Genomic DNA, 16,632 nt, shown 5'->3' with positions numbered 1-16,632 from the left:
CTAAAGGTGGCTTATCTGCAGTGTAATTTGAGGGTTTGTTTAAAGTTCATACCCCAGATAGCAGAGTATATTCCCTTTATCCTGTTGCAGTCAGGTTGTATTTTGTGGATTGACCTTTGCACACACCAAGTTTTATTTTTATACACACACCTCCCAGGGAAGGCTGCAGAATTCTCCAGATCACCACAGTTTTCTTCTTGACATGGTAGTGCTTTCACCTCTTTGGTGTAGCAAACAGAAGTCCATTACCTGCTTCTTTTGATAATTAAGCCAAATATGAAATTGTACAGAATATTTCCCTGATAGTAGTCCCACATTATCTGGGCTAAGTGGAGTTGGGGAGTGAGGATGCTAACCAATGCAAATAACCCTTTCATTTAATAAATAGCAGTAATGCATATAAAAACTAGCCATAAGAGTGTAAAAATGAATAATACGCCAACAATGCAGTTACATGTTGAATGTGCAGAGGGTTGTAAAGTGCACATAGAATAACATAACATCTAAGAGTATTTAAAGAAAACCGCTAAGATAGCTACAGATGTTAAACTGCCTTTAACTTAAAGGAGGGTGAACCTTTTTTCCTGCTACAAGGTCCAAAAAGATAAGGGGCAGAAACTGCAGATAAACTCAAAAGAAAGTGGTTACTTAAGTATCCTCCAAACAAAAACAAGACAGAGTAAAGACTGAGTTCACATTTTTATACATAATCAATTCCTCTAGAAACAAGCTTTTCTGTATAGTTGTTTTACTTTCCAGCAACAAAAGTGACTAAACAAGTTTTGCCACCTGTAAAGGACAAGAGCTTAGTCTTACCAGCTCAGAGACAATAGACAGCAAACATTTAACTGTCTACATTCCAACATTTGCTTTCTTTTCATAGTGCTAGTCAAATATTACTTTGAAGTAGACTGTAATTGCATTTTGTGGCCTTCTAGTACAAGAGATAAATGTTATATCTTCAGATTCATGCATCTCCCTTTCATCTCCATTTACATGGAAAAATATCACAAAGTTAAACAAAATTTGCAGACCAAATGCATCACAAGTAGGAAATGTGAAAGACAAAAGAAAAAATACATAACATTTTAAAATCAGTTTTCCTTAGGCTATCAGCAGCCCAGCCACCTTACATGCAACAACCATTGAGCTTGTTTGTGTAGCATTTGTCTTATATTTTGTACTGGGGCCAAAAGTACAGGTCTTTCTGTTCTCCTTTTGTGTGTTTTTAACCTTTTTCTAAATCGCTGTATAATTATTATTATTTCTTGCCATATGTATGCCGGTTTTTCAGGGTGATTTCAGCAAAATATGTTTCATGAAATGTGTAAGGAGATCATTTGATTCAAGATTCTTGTTGATTGCATAATGAATGTAGTGCTCTTTTTGTTAGGCTTTTCAGTGAAGGGCAGAAACCTATTAGCATATTAATCAAATGACCTAGAAAATAATTAATCTTGATTATACCTATTACCTGCCCATCTCTACTTTCTCAAGTAAAAACACATTAAAGGGAGACAGGACTGTCTTTTTACATCTGAATCACGAAGTCGCACTTTTGTACTTACTTCATAGTTATGATCAGAGTAAACATCTTGGCAAAGTCTTGAGTTTCTTCTGCTTGTATTTCCACTTTCCTCTTCATCTGCACTAAATGTATGCTGTTGTTTGATGGTTGTGTTACACCGTGCTGGTTTCAATGTTGCAGAAAGGTTTTGGATTTGCATCAGTTTAACTAATTAATTAAACTCACTTGATCCCTTATCTTAAAGGAATTAAATTTAGAATATATTTTAATAAAACCTTGGTATGTCTTCATTCAAGACTATATTTCAGGAAAGGTGATTCCTGAAAAGCATGACAACTGATATACAGTATGAGGGAGGAAAATTTAATTTGTTTTAGCATAGAGCAGTACATTAAGGTTTTCTGGAAATAAGTGAGCCTGTGGGTACATGTTGGCAGACTAAAAAAGACACAGAATTCAAGAATGCATAGCGAACAAGGCAGTTGTTATGAAGGGTGAGATAAAAATGGAAGAAGCTGTTGACTAGGTAGAAAAATGTACACGTTTATTTGACTAATTAGCCATTCCCAGCTGTTAAAATATTTTTTTCATTTCATTTAAATGTGATGTTATATATTGTTTTACTTTTGTTAAGTTCATCATCAGTTGGGCCGTGGTGGTGCAGCGGTTAGCGTTGTCGCCTCACAGCAAGAGTTCTCCTGTTCGATTCTGGGCTGGAGTGCCTTCTGTGTGGAGTTTGCATGTCCTCCCCGCGGTCAAGTGACACTTAAAGACATGCAGGTAGGTGTGTGCATGAATGGGTGTGCCTTCTTTGAAGGTTGGCCGTCGGGCTGGCAACTCGACACTGTAAAAATCCACTGCCAATCATTCGCGGACCAGAGTTCCACTGTGGCGACCCCTAACCGGGAAAAGCCGAAAGTCGCATTGCATTATCAGTTGATTTACACAGCATTTCCAACTTGCATTTAAGAATTGGCAGTTGTTCAGTAAATTTCTCAATCAGAAATGATTGGTTAAATAAAAAGAATAAAATTCTGGTTGGCAGTGTGCCACAATTGGTACAACATAGTTAGCTAATACAGTCCATGACCCCTCCCCTCATGTTTTATGGTGATACCCTATGTAAGTTGCATGAGATCAGTTCAATGAATGGCCAACATTTCTGAATCATGAAATTGCCTGTTCATATACCATGTACTGTTACATGATGTAGGGTGATTTTGTAATGAAGAAAGAATATTTTCTCAAGGTATCTTTTTGGAAAATGTATTGTACAGTCATTATCAGGAACTGAACTCTGGATCTCTACAGAACCAGCCCTGCCACCATCCCAGATATGCAACTCCACTGTACAGGAAAGCCAGATTTGCTGTCGATGTGTGCTTACTTTAGCTAAAATTAATTCCAACAGTCTCAATTTGTCTTAATTCAGTATTCTTATTACAGGAATTTCACGGTTTGTTTATGTACACTTTTCTGCAGTTTCCAAGGCAATAAACATCTTTTAGATAAATGGATTGCTACTCTTAAAATATTCTCCACTTAAGATGTTTAATATGTTTTTCTGCTTCTTTTGTTATAGTACTTTGAAGTGTTATTTGCTTTGTACTTCATTAATGACTTTAATCAGTTGTCATTTTTTAGGCATTTATGCTTCCTTTGTTATAATATTTTAATTATTATGAAAGTAGTCCTCCATAAAGTCTGTATGGTCATTGCTTAACATAAAACTTGGTTATGTGGTCACTTAACCAAGCTAGCAGCTAGCAAAGCATACAGTTGTCTGAAGACAGTGTGTGCAGTCTGTTGCTTGTGAGTGAAGAAATCTGCTGCTAACTAGATGTACTGAAATTGCTGGCTGATATTTTTGTTATTGTAGTTACCCATTTCTGCTTTAGCATGCGTTTGCTGGCACAAAAAGCTGCTTACAACTTAAAACCTCATCTCCAGATTGATGTCAAGTTGAATGGTAATGTGTGTGTATGGTGGTTTTCTTGCTTAACTGACTTTTTTCTCCTGCTGTTCTTTTAACTTCTTAAGGATTTCTTCCTTCCTCTGACTGCAGATTCTGCCATTAAGACACAAAGTGAAAATTAATTTTAGAGCACTGTCAGCACTTTTTTTTTTGGTATCATGGGAGTGTTGCTTTCTGACTTAAAAATGCAAAGAGGTTGAAGAATAGGAAACATGGTAGAAATATTCTTTTGCATTTGAAAAACTCTACTAGTAGTTGTTGGAGGTAGGTGTACGCCACTAAAATGTATCTAATTAAAATGCTTGCATTTACATAATTGAAAAACTGGGTGATGAATTAATAATGCTTTAATGTTCAGACAGTTAATTTTAGACACATTTTTTACAACTCTCTGTGTTACAGATTATGAAGGTCAGTGGATAAGAGACTATACTTACAAGTGCTGAAGCAATTACAGTGTTTACTCGCAGTCCAAATGCCTTGAATAATGAAATCAGTTTACAAGCTGAGGTTATGTTTTTCACTTGTCGGTAGTCTATTGCATAGCTAATTCTCTCCAGTTTGCAGTGCTGTTCCCAAGTCATCCCTTTGTGACCTTTCTTGAAGTATGTTTTTTTTTTCCACTGTGGAGAAAACTTTCAGTGCCTCTTCTTAATCCTGAACACCAGGAGTCAATCCACGACCTCCAGACATAATCCAAAATCCTCTCACTGTCTGAGAGGAGGTGAAGACATTCCAGTGCAGACTCATACTTGTGGTCATTTTGTTTTTGTATTTATATGCCATAGTTGTATCTCACCCCACTGCCTGATGTGCAATGGCTTATGGCCATTAAGACAGAGAACATATGCTGGTGTATGTCTCCCCTTTGTGAGCACACAGTGCGTACCATTGTATCATCACTAGGGCTGCTGTACACCTAAAGCTTTTGTCACTGTATGGAAAACTGGTATGGTGAAGTACATGCTTTCATAGAGCATACCCTGTATGTAAGGTAGAAAGAGTGGATGGGTAAATAAAGGAAACAAAAATACTTATTCACTGCAATCAAAACAGTGAAAAAGATAATGCAGCTTTTGTGAAACAGTTATGATTTATTTTTAAGTATTTGTTCCTCTTTAGAAAAGCTTTGCTTATAACGAAACTGAATGTTTGCCATCTGGCGAAATTCTGACCCACCAGCTGACTGTGATCTGTGCCACCATTACATCATCAGCATTGTAATTTTGAGAACTGTGACATCATATATGAGAGACTAAGCATCTGTTTACCCTTTTCCAACTGGTTATGATACCACAGGGATGTAGGGGGCCACAGATGTGTCATTTATCAGGAAGGATGCAGTCTTAGATACCATACCTGCAAGCACACTGCATCATCTTGTTGCTTGAAAAAAAGAACTGTGATGATTAACTCATTTTAAAAAGTCGTTAATGGAAACAGTTAATTATGCATTCGTAAAATGAAGCCTTTAAAAATTTACTTGTTGGCTGTTTACTTAACTGCAGTACTGGTTTGATAAAATACCTTTCTCACTGTTTTAATAATCGAAAAGGAATTTCTTATCGCAATTTACAACAGGAGAGACCTTGTTGTTTCAGTAGTAGAGATTGATGAAAAGAAAAAGCATGCAATTATTTTATGCAAGTTATTACCAAGCATCTAACTCCTTTTATCTTTTCTTTAAAGTTGGAACGTGGCTGTTTAGTTACATTCATTTTGTCACATTGTCTGACATAGAGTGCACACACATGGCTATTTTTGATGTATACTAACTTCAGGAAAGAGCAAATAAGGATCGAGTAAGAAAATGTTGCATTATACGCAAAAGACTGCAGTACAACTGTTGTCAAGAAAATAAAGATACCATTTTGTATTTCTTTTTCAAAGTAACATACATTGTTTGTAGAGTTAACAGAAGGTGCAGTATTGTGTATCAATTAAGGTGCACGACTCTGAAGCTGCAGACTTTGGTTGAATTTGATAATTTCATGTTTTTGTACATTGTGACCATGAGTTAGTCACATGAATATCTTGTCAGGTGTCCCTTTGAAAAGGAAAATGATTCTAACTGAAGCATTTTTTGTAACCACAGTGTTAGAGTGCATAATGTGTGCGTGCAATTTATATACATCATTGTGGTGATCTAATGTGATTGCTCATTGCAGTCTAAAACCTTAGGATAAACTGATACTGAATGGTCTGTCTGCCCTTTATCATCACAGTTCTGCCCTGTTTCTCTAGTAAACCATTATTAAATCTTCTTCTGATTCATAGTATCTCTAAAAGTGTATTGCTTGGTCCAGCTGAGTGCCATGATGTTGCAGCATATTGCATTGTCATTTGGGCCCAGTGGGAATGGTGTAGTCGTACAAAGATAATATATTTGACTTAAAGTTACATGAGATCAAAAGCATATGATGAGTTATAACATAAATATTGGAATTCTAAATTGTTTCAGTATTTGAAAACAATTGTGGTGCTATGTTTTCTAGTATTTGCTGGCATGCTACGTATCAGTGTGACTTACAGTAGAGGTCAGTTATTTTGCAGCATGGAACAAAAGAAGCCTAGTCTCATATCTGTTTTGCACACTTTTTGGTTAGTATTGTTATTCCATGCTGTTTTCTCCAAAGCACATTTTATGTTTTGTTTTTCTAATTAAGGCTGTTTTGAGGGGAATTGGACTGTTATCTTTCTCAGAGGTCTGAATGGCAATTTTGAGTAGTTGGGGGTGCTCATACCCCTGATATGTGGCAGTTATGGAGTAATAAATTGGACTACAGCAGGCTGGGATCCATTGCCCCACACAGAAAATTACCACTGAAAAGTTATTTTTGACAACCTATGTTGTTTTTTTGTTTTAATTCTATATGCCCAATATCTGGAAGTCAGAACTTTATTTTTTATCCATTTGGGATAACCATGGAAAGCTGATGTTTATAATTAACTTAGACTGATGTTTAATAGTTTTTTTTGTTTGTTTTTTTTACAGTTGACAATGTGTAGGCCTGATAAGATATTCTGGATTCAACATTTTTGGCTTCAGATGTTAGTAGTGAATCTAACTCCAGCGTCCATACTGCTCTGTTTTCTCAGCTGGAGGCATACTGCCTACTTTACATCCTGTGATGTATGAAAACAGTGCCTTGGCTGTGTGTCTTTGGGGCTTCTATTGCCTGCATCTTATCACATAGCAAAACTCTATCTGGTTTGTTCTGCTGCTTCTGAATTGTGCCTTCCCAATGTTAGCGAGCTGCTTTGTCTAGCATTAAAGCGTTGTCAACCACAGTGATTTACATTTGTGGTAAAAGTGCTACTTGAAAATGGTAAAGCAGGTTACCATAGATAAAACGTGTTTATGGTTTGATTTTTAATAAGAAACAGACTGGGTGAATGAGCAGGGCGGAAGAAAATCCTAGATGACAAACAGCACAGCCATGTTTACACGGGATGAGGTGGTGATGTAAAATTAAAGTACTGCTGTGTATTATGTTGGGAAGTGGGGGGGGTCCCATATAAGCATTCTTAATTTATTTTATAAAAGACAGGAGGTAGAAGAGGAGTTATTCTACATGTCCAGCAGCTGCCATTGCACCTCATAATTGATTGGAGACGTATACTGTCTGTCTGGCTCTAAAATTATAATAGTAAAGGGATGGAAGAAAGGAGACCCTAGACCCTGAGCATATTACTGAATGCACCAGGGGATGGTAGAGTTGCACTTACAGCACTGTATTATACTCGAGTAATAGACATGTCAGCATTGCTACAAGGAATTCTTGAATTATTAACCATGTAAGCACCTTCTGCTAAACTTCTACTAAATGGTAGATTGGGATTTCATACAGTAATCGGAGCTGTGGGAAATGTAATTATTTTTGTGAATCTTGGCCTTTGCCTTCTAATTTGAATTTATCTTTTTTAAAATGATGTACAAAGAAAGTGATTCCATTTCTGATGTTCACTGTTTTGTCCGACTTGGTTTAAGAAACAGATGGGGGTTTTAATAATTACTTTCCCTTGCAAAAAGGTTTTAATAAGCAGCATTTTGCAACTTATAAATAGTCATCAAATGTTCTAGAAGTATATCTGGGGACTGTTTAATAATGAGGGCACACCTGACAGAAAGATATGGGTACTTCTGAAGATTGCTGGCAGAAAAGTCCAGAATCATAAATAGAATTCAGAAACTTGCCAGCTCTAATAAATACTGTGATTGACCAGTGGAATTTTCACCTGCATTTAGATCTGTAAAATGAGAAGATATGGAAATGTTTCTATTGTTATAATAAAACAATATTAGTCATAGCACTCTGAAAAATAGGCATGCTTTACAAAGAGACAGCAGGCTGGCTGTGACAGACATGGGTAAGGCAAGTGGACTTAACATTTTTCTTGGATGCTCAGGTAATTTTTTCAGCTGCTATGTGCAGTACAAAACAAAGGGTCAGAAGGTATTGGACCTGCTTCAGATATGGTTAGCCAGATGTGGTATATGCAATTACCAACAGCAGCACAACACTGGTACTTCTACATCTTAAAAGGTGCCTTTTTGTGTCATTTCTTTGGGGAAATTAATGAAAGAAGGTTGACGCTAAAGGGGTGTGCTTTGTTTTCCTGCTGTCACAAGTTAACACACCTTTCTCTCCAGTATCCCTTTCCTCTCCTATGTCCTTTTATCCTTGTATCCCTTCCTTCCCTCCTGCTCCTGCCTTCCCTCCCTTCCTTTCCTACCGTTGTACATCTGTGGAACGAAGCTGTTCTTATTCTCTGATTCTTTACAGATGGACGTAGTTTATACATTCCAGTCCGGGTCGTCCTCCTTGCAGGGAGCCCTAAGGCGACAACCTTCAATCGTTAGCCAGCACCACGATGTAAAAAATGTTTCTAGCCCATCCCATGTAGTCCTCTCCTCTGCCAGTTCTACTCCTACCACTTCCTCTGCTGCTGCTGCTGCTGCTTCCACTGTAGGCAGTGAGTGCCGGTTTCTTACAAGTGCATGACTATTTTTAATCACCTTTGTCTTTTTTTGCACTAAACTGTGTTATTTTTTTTTCTCTCTCCTTCCTATTTCTTTTAATTGACAGTTTTCTCTCATTTAAAAGAAAGCAAGTTTCATTGTTATGATCGCCAGTGAGAACAATACACAGAAGAAATAAGTATTCCCCCCCATGTGCCTCAAAAGAAAATTGACTAAATCTGACACTGGCGCAAAATGTACAAAACTATAGAATTTGTCAGTGCATAATCTGGTGTTAGGACCTGCTAGGTTTGGTTATTTTTGAGAGTAAGTTGACTCATCTAATGACTTAGATTATCGCATCTTACTTTGAACATTACAGATGTATGCATTTTTTGTAAATATTTTGGGTTGCCATATTCCTGTTCTTTAAAATCGCCCATAATATTTACATATTACTAGCCAAACATTGCAAAAGATCAACTAGTGGGCACATGAATGAGCTTGTTTCTCTAGTGTTTGTTGTGAAAGTCTGTTGCATTTTGAAATTTACCTCTCTCATTTCTCTTTTTCTCTCACAGGGTTGAAGCTGTCTTCTGCTTTTTAATGACTGATATTAAGACAGGGGTGCAAAAAAATACAAATAAAAAGACTTGCCAAAAAGGACATAGTAACATCCAAATTTCAGCTTTCTGGTTCCGGCATGAATTGCAAGCAGAGTAATGGAGTGAAAAATTAACTTCTTCTAAAGCTGGTAAAAATGCTCAAAAATGGGATACAGGGGTAGGCAAAAATAAGGAAACATTAGCATGCCATGTCTATTTGTATAGAGTAATTTGTATGTGGATTAGACTGCAAGTAAAAGGAGTGATGGTAATACAAAGTAAATGCCTTTGAGTATGCAGACTGATGTGCATAGGAAATTAGGCGAGGGGTGCTAGAACAGATTAATTTGTGATGGCAGATTAGGATAAGAATATAATTTTGTCTGGATGGTTAGATACTCATTTTCTCACAGAGGCTAATATTTTAAAGTAACAGCATTTTTCTAGATTGAGTCCAGCTGCAGGTTGTTAGTTATGATGACATTCTGAGCCAGACCCATATACAAAGAAAGGCCCAGCATATCTGAAACAGTAAACATTAATATTCTAGAATGAAGTACTACCTAAAAATTTAGCCAGGATTCAACCATATTGCAGCATGCAGGTCTTGCATAGTTATTTGATATATCTTTGAAAGCTTTTGAAACAAAGTTAGATGTACGATAGTACAGAAAAAACATGTCAATGCACAGCATTAATGAACACTGACCACATCTATTACAAATATGGCTGTGGCCTTTGTTAGTGTGCAGCATCTAAATCACAATTCCAGTAGTCCCCGAGATTCACAAATATCCTGTCTGTACTCTCATTCACGTCCCTTAATTTACTTTCCATATAGCTAAGGGTTATATCAGGTTTACCCTTCTTATGGAGGCATGACTGGACTATGTACCATGGACTATCAGATTCTTTACCTTCCCTTCTTCTTTTAACAGGCATAAACCAAATGAAGAGTATTGCTTTCTGCAATGGAATTCTTACTATTTGATCAGTTCTAGTTTTTTCTAAATTATCTGCATTTGGAGGTGATAGAACATGTTCCATTTCACCGTTGGAAGATTAATAATGCAGTCAGTACAACTATTCCCCATGGGGTAATCATCACTGTATGTAGGTAGGGGGTATCTTTGTCCTTCCACATTGACTCCGAGGCTGTCTAGTCCATTAATTCCTGCTTTTTTCCCCTCAATCTCGGCTGGGGTACAAAATGCTTATAGCTGCTTCTCAAAATCCCACAACTGTTTTACCTGGTCTTTTGAAGAATCACTGCTGCGTGTTAAAACATATGCTAGTTACTGTCTCTTGTTTACATACACACTGTTAGTCTTCAGTATTTTCGTATTATACCCGCACACACTTTGTACGCTATCTAGCTCTTCTCTATCATGTCCATCTTGACTATCTGCATCAAAATCTGAGTCTGCTCATCCATATGAACAGACCTAGATTTTGCCATTCCATCTCCCTTTCATTACCGCCACCAGGGTCCCAACATTAATTCCTTTTTTCTGCTCCGTGATGCTCAGTCTCCTCTGCATTCTACCATCTCTTATCACCCCCCCCCCACCACCATTTCTCACCTTAATTACATTTCTTAACTGCCTCTATTTTCCCATGACTACCCAAAATGTAGTCTAGTTCACACTCAAAGTCATGTCATTTCTTCCTCTTGGTAGTCATCATTTGTAGCTTCTGTAAATACTGCCTTTGATACTGTACTCTACAGCATGTTCTCACCTCTCTCCAACCTCTGCCTACCATTCTCTTACAGTAAGTTTTGCTCCTGCTTTTCAATAGTATCTCGCTGCCAGGACCCGCTAAATACAGCCATACCCATCATAATGCAGAACATGCAAGCCCATCTGCTACTATAAATAAGAAGAATCCGTAGTACTTTTGTTTGTATTGGTCCTCTGAAATGGAGGAGCTTCTATTTTAATAATTATAAAAAATATGTCATGCAGTTCTTTATGAGGATCCTCTCTTAGCAAGGGCTTGTATTTCACCAGTCATCATCCATCATCTCAAAAATAATGTCTTTAGGTTTGGTGGTGAGAAGTTTTGCAGCTTGGAACATTGTCAGGTGTGTGGGTGTCCCTTCCACTTTTCTGATCCTTTTAAATATTCTTTTTTGACGTTATTCTCTTTGCTAGTATCCATATTTTACCACTGCTTCTCCCTGTCTGTAGACTGGGGCTAATGCTGCATTTAGTACACAAGGGAATATATTTCACTGAAGTCATGCAACCTTCTAAGTTCCCATATGGTTTGCAATCCCATTTCCTCATTGTTGGGAAAAGACATTTTATATGTATGGGATTACAGCCGTTTACACCCCTATACAACACAAAATACAGGACAAATTTGTTAACTAGATGTTTGAAGTGGTGTAACGTATAGCCCTTTCAACCACAGACCAGCACCCCAAGGTCAAGGGTAAACACAATGCATATCTACACATTAGCATAATCAGGCAATCAGCAGTTTTTGAGAAGAAACCAGAGTACCCAGAGAAAACCCTTGCAGACATGGAAAAATTTTAAATATAAAACTCCAAACAGTGTATTTTTATGAGTCATGTTAATTATTAAATGTATGGATTTCTTTGCATGTTTAAGTCATCCACAGATATCACAGTAAACAGAACAAAAGTAAAAATATGTGACTCAACTGTTGCATCTGCTGGCAGTCTTTAACATACAGTCTGGGGTCTCCTCACTTTCAATGGGCACCATATTTAACAGTGTCCAGTTTATTTGACTTATTGTAGAGATGGGGGAGGAAGTCTTATCAATCAGACCTTTTGTGAAAATGTGACAGTACATGGTCACTGAGTAATTTGTGAAGGTCTGAGCCAGACATCCAGCCCATTTATGTAACATTTCCCGGTATGGACTGATTTGTCAACACTATAATAGAAAGAGACTTTGCTGTAAAGTAATATATTTTTGTCCTTCAGTGTCAGCAGGTACCACTGTTTGAAAGAATGGTTCACATGTCAGTGGCAAAAGAATTCTTCTGTGGCCTACACACACATTTTTTAACAAAATGTGGTGCACATAAATATTCTGCATTACTGTCTGTTTCAGTTTTTACTGAAATTGATCAGTTGTCTACCCTAGCCAACAAATATTTCTCCTTTGCAGCAATGTACTCATTTTTATTTTATTTTTTTATACTTTTTCCTGTTTCACATTTATGGAACACTACTGCTTGCTTGTAGCCCTCTTTATGGTACAGAGAGATAAAGTTGTAGTGCAGTTGACTCTTGGTGGTACCTGGGTAAAGTGTACCATGGAAGCCCATAATCAATATGTACATAAAGTTCTGCCAAGCAGCTTTTCATATCATAGCCAGGGTTGGCACATGTGTTCTTGCATAAGAGGCCTAGTGCTGCAGTCTCCACTTTGGCAACTTGGTTAAGTAGCATATAAGATGATCTCTCATGAACATTTAAAGATAAGCCGTCTTCTCTCCTACCCAGTCGTTTTCAGTATTTCTGGCAGTTATTGCAAAGAACGAAAGCTTTGATCTGTTAAGGAGGTGCTTCCTGTGCCCAGAGTACAGGTTATGATTTTTCCCACACTAATTTACCTACTGTGTTACTCAAGAGTAAATCACTTAACCAGACAAGGGCCACTGGGTCACTCCTGAAGTTGGAACAGATGTATCCACGGGGTATACATGATCCAACAAATAAGTAAAATAAAAAAATAGGTTGCCTTCCCCTTTCCCCCTTCTTTGGAATAGCCCTGGCATAGGGGGAAGGACATTACATGCCCAGTAGGAATGTGATCAGATCACCCTGAGAAGGCCATAATGCCTTCTAAAAAGAAAATAAATATTTGTGAAAGGGCATGGGAAAGTTGCTGGTTAGAGGTGAAAGTGTAAGGAGGGTGGTAAATGCTACTAGGGAAACTAATGTGACATTCCCTCATAATGTTGCTGCTGTTTCCAAATACCTGAATAAGATACAGTGCTGTCTTTTGATGCCTTTCTTAACGCCTATATAGAACTCCATATTTTTCTGTATTTTTTTTCTACTGTTTGTTTTGTGTCTTTCGGCTTTTCCCGGTTAGGGATTGCCACAGCGGAACTCCGGTCCGCTAATGATTGGTAGTGGATTTTTACGTACCGGGTTACCAGCCCTGACGCACAACCTTCAACGAAGGCACGCCCCATTTACGTATGCCTCCACACAGAAGACGCTCTAGCTGAGAATCGAACGGGACAACGTCTTGCTATGAGGCGACAACGCTACCGCAGCACCACCACCGCAGTCTACTGTATGAATCATTAATTTGCTGTATTTGCAGCTTTATGTAGTTATGTTGACCTAATTTGACCAGAAGGTGGCACTAGAGAAACATTACCTGGAAGAAAAATATACTTGCCTTGCAGGAATGCCATAACAAAAATATTAGTCACTTAAGCAGTGATCCATGACTGTGTGTGGGTATATCAAGATTGATCCATGGTTGCTGTGGTTTCATCACAAGGACAAATCCCAAGTGATCAGATAAAGCCAACTGTGAGTAAAACCTGATATACCTTTACACAGGAGTAGATTACTGCTATTATTCAATGACATTATTTAAGAAAGAAAGTGCTTACCTTTCTTAAATGTCTTTATATAATAGCGCTGTAGTGCTCCTCCCTGTTCTTCCTTATTTACTGATGTACTGTGCATGTGTATGGGACTTGCATTTCCACACTTGCACAGTACATCAGCAAATCGCAGGAGAAGCAACAGAGGAGAGAATCTCCATCGCTGTTTTTTTTCTTCTGCCAAGATTTTGTGAGGGACAGTGCAAAAGTGCAAGAAAAATCAGATACATCTCCAATTCTTTAGTTTTGCAGAATGTATTTTTTCTCATATTTTCCTCTGTCCCTCAGCATATACCAATAGAAACAGCTTACCAAGAACTCAGAAACAATAGAATAAAAAAGAAATTAAAACAGACAAAATCTGCCATTACCATGACGTACAGCAAAAACATTTAAACAACCCACAAAAGTACTGGTCAGCCATCAACATCTTATTACCTGGCAAAGTTAGAACTCCACCCCCTGCTACCACTAATACTACTGATAGCATAGCGACACAATTCAACAAGTATTTTACTGTATCAATACTAGCCCTATCCAAACCACAACTGTCCTCAACCTACATTCCCTCTCAAAATACAGCCAACAATTCCAGCCAATTCTCACTGCTACCTGTCAATGTGGATACAATTAAAAAACTACTTAGAAAACTGAAACCCACAACACTAGCAGCTGATACACTTCCAGCAGACTTTCTGAAAATTGCTGCAGAGGATATAGCTTACCCTGTAACAATTTCTTATTAACCGATCAATAACTGAAAAAACTGTTCCCGATATCTGGAAAATCTCCTATGTAATCCCTCTCCACAAAGGTGGCACCACAAAAGAACTATCAAACTATCACTCCATTGCTATCCTTTCGCCTCTCTCCAAAATTCTAGAAAGATGTATACACACACAAATTGTGACCCACCTTAACACACAATCTACTCACTACAACACAGCATGGATTTCGCCCCCTCATAGTACCACTACTGCTCTCTTATCATTTACTGAAACTGTTAATTCACATATAAACTATGGTAAGTTTGTATCAGCACTCTTTCTAAACCTCTCAAAGGCATTTGATACAGTTTCACATGATAAACTTCTGTATGTACACTCTACCTTAAACCTATCACAGTCCGCTATTTCTTGATTTATATGCTATCTGTCAGAGTGATAACAGGCAGTTCAATGGCAATCTGACATTTCCCCATTACTCCCAGCAACACTAGGTGTGCCACAAGGATCTGTCCTTGAACCACTACCTTTCTCTGTCTTCACTAATAACCTCCACACCTCTACACCCCAAGCGGCAGTCATACAATATGCAGATGACTCCACTCTAATATGTAATGCCTCTAACATCTAAGAATTACACGCACACACAAGAATCCTTCCTATCAGTTGAATCCTGGTTATCAAAACACCACCTAATACTAAACCCCAAAAAAACAAAATTACTACTGTTTAACCCTTCTAAGTATAAACCTTCTTCTTCTCCCTTTAGCATAGTATCCAAAAATAATACCATTATATCAACTGTCAATCACACTAAACTTCTAGGGATAGAGATTTACTGCAACTTGATATTTGATATCCACATTGCCCACACCATAAAAAAAGTCCTCAATAAACTTGGAGCCCTGTATAGGAACAAATCCTTTCTGACAAACAACCATAGAGACAATAGCTAGGGCATACATACTCTCCACACTCACATATGCCTTCCCTATTCTCACCAACCTGAGAAAAACAGACGTCATCAAATTAGAAACATGTTACAACAAAATTGCTAGGTTTGTCACCAATGTACCATATATGTCACATCATTGCATAGCTCTAAATCAATTGCAATGGCTTGAGTTGCCCCAATTTCTATTGTATAACCAACTAACCCTATCCGACAAATGTCTACACAATCCAGAAAAATCTCCAGCCCTAAATAACCTACTCAAGTCGCACACAGTTAAGAGTTCTACGCTCCAACAACAAACAACTGTTAGAAGTCTCAATGGCCTCTAACTAAGCTGGTGAACCTCTGTACTCCTCCTGTATAGCCAGAGTATGGAACTCCTTACCTAACAGCCTAACAAGCAAAACCTCCATAACTGAGTTTAAAACTGCCCTAAAAGGCCACCTCACTAATAAATGGTTGTGCCCCTGCTCAATACCAGGGGAACAAGTGACATATAGGGAACAAGTCCCATAGCTAGATCTCCAATCTCCAACAGCAGTATTATCCAAAACTGATTGTTATACAACATCTATTTGCAATATTTCCATATTGTTGACTGGCCTCACAATTATATCTTAATATAAGAACTCTACACATATATACATCTTGTCATAAATAAATAGTTTCATGCTTGTTCATTGTTCATTATGTAAATGTTTTTCATGCGTGTTCATTGTTCATTATGTTTAAACATTGTAACTATTATTTATGTTTTTCTCTGTTATGTTTGTACCAATACTGTACTGAAATGTGAGGCTTTTCTCCCCGGGCCTCCGCTGAAAAAGGACTGCCAGTGCAGATGGACTTTCCTGGTTACCAAATATAAAATAAATAAATTAAATTAAATATTTCAGCGGCCAGACTTTTTTTCTATTGGTATATGCTTGATTTACAGTGGACAAGCTGGTTGTCCAATCAGAGCACTTGTTTTTGAGTAGTAACAAGCAGCCATTGTATAACACTGATTAATTAGAAAAACTCCACAGAAATGTCAAGTTTTTAATTCCAAAATACGATTTTCCTTCCCTGTATTCCAAGACTAAACACTTCACATACAGAAAAAACATAATTTAATAATTATTTCATTATGTTTATGCCCGAAGTCACGGTCTTTCCTGCATTTGTCTCATCATATGTTACATCACAAAGGCTACTAAGAGTGTCAGAGTAATTAGGTAAGGTCACTTACTCCAACTACAGACCCATTAACAAAACAGTGGCATAAACT

General features: G+C 37.6%; 1 protein-coding gene across 7 annotated transcripts in view; it reads left to right on the top strand.

The window, feature by feature from the left end:
* LOC122806463 (plasma membrane calcium-transporting ATPase 1-like) overlaps positions 1–16,632 on the top strand; it is a 1,798,374-nt gene that overhangs the window by 1,735,676 nt on the left and 46,066 nt on the right. For 2 of the 7 annotated variants that reach the window (XM_044076928.1, XM_044076927.1), the window contains one exon: positions 8,291–8,480. The exons of 4 other annotated variants lie outside the window; for them this stretch is intronic. In XM_044076928.1, the coding sequence (XP_043932863.1) occupies positions 8,291–8,480 (190 nt within the window). The remainder of the gene's footprint in view (positions 1–8,290; positions 8,481–16,632) is intronic. One more of the 7 variants, XM_044076929.1, reaches the window with a different exon arrangement.

The sequence above is a fragment of the Protopterus annectens genome, chromosome 7.part0 (assembly GCF_019279795.1).
Source record: "Protopterus annectens isolate FY-2018-M chromosome 7.part0, PAN1.0, whole genome shotgun sequence".
NCBI lineage: Eukaryota > Metazoa > Chordata > Ceratodontiformes > Protopteridae > Protopterus > Protopterus annectens.
Note: the sequence above shows the minus strand (reverse complement) of the source record. Positions and strands in the feature narration are given on the sequence as shown.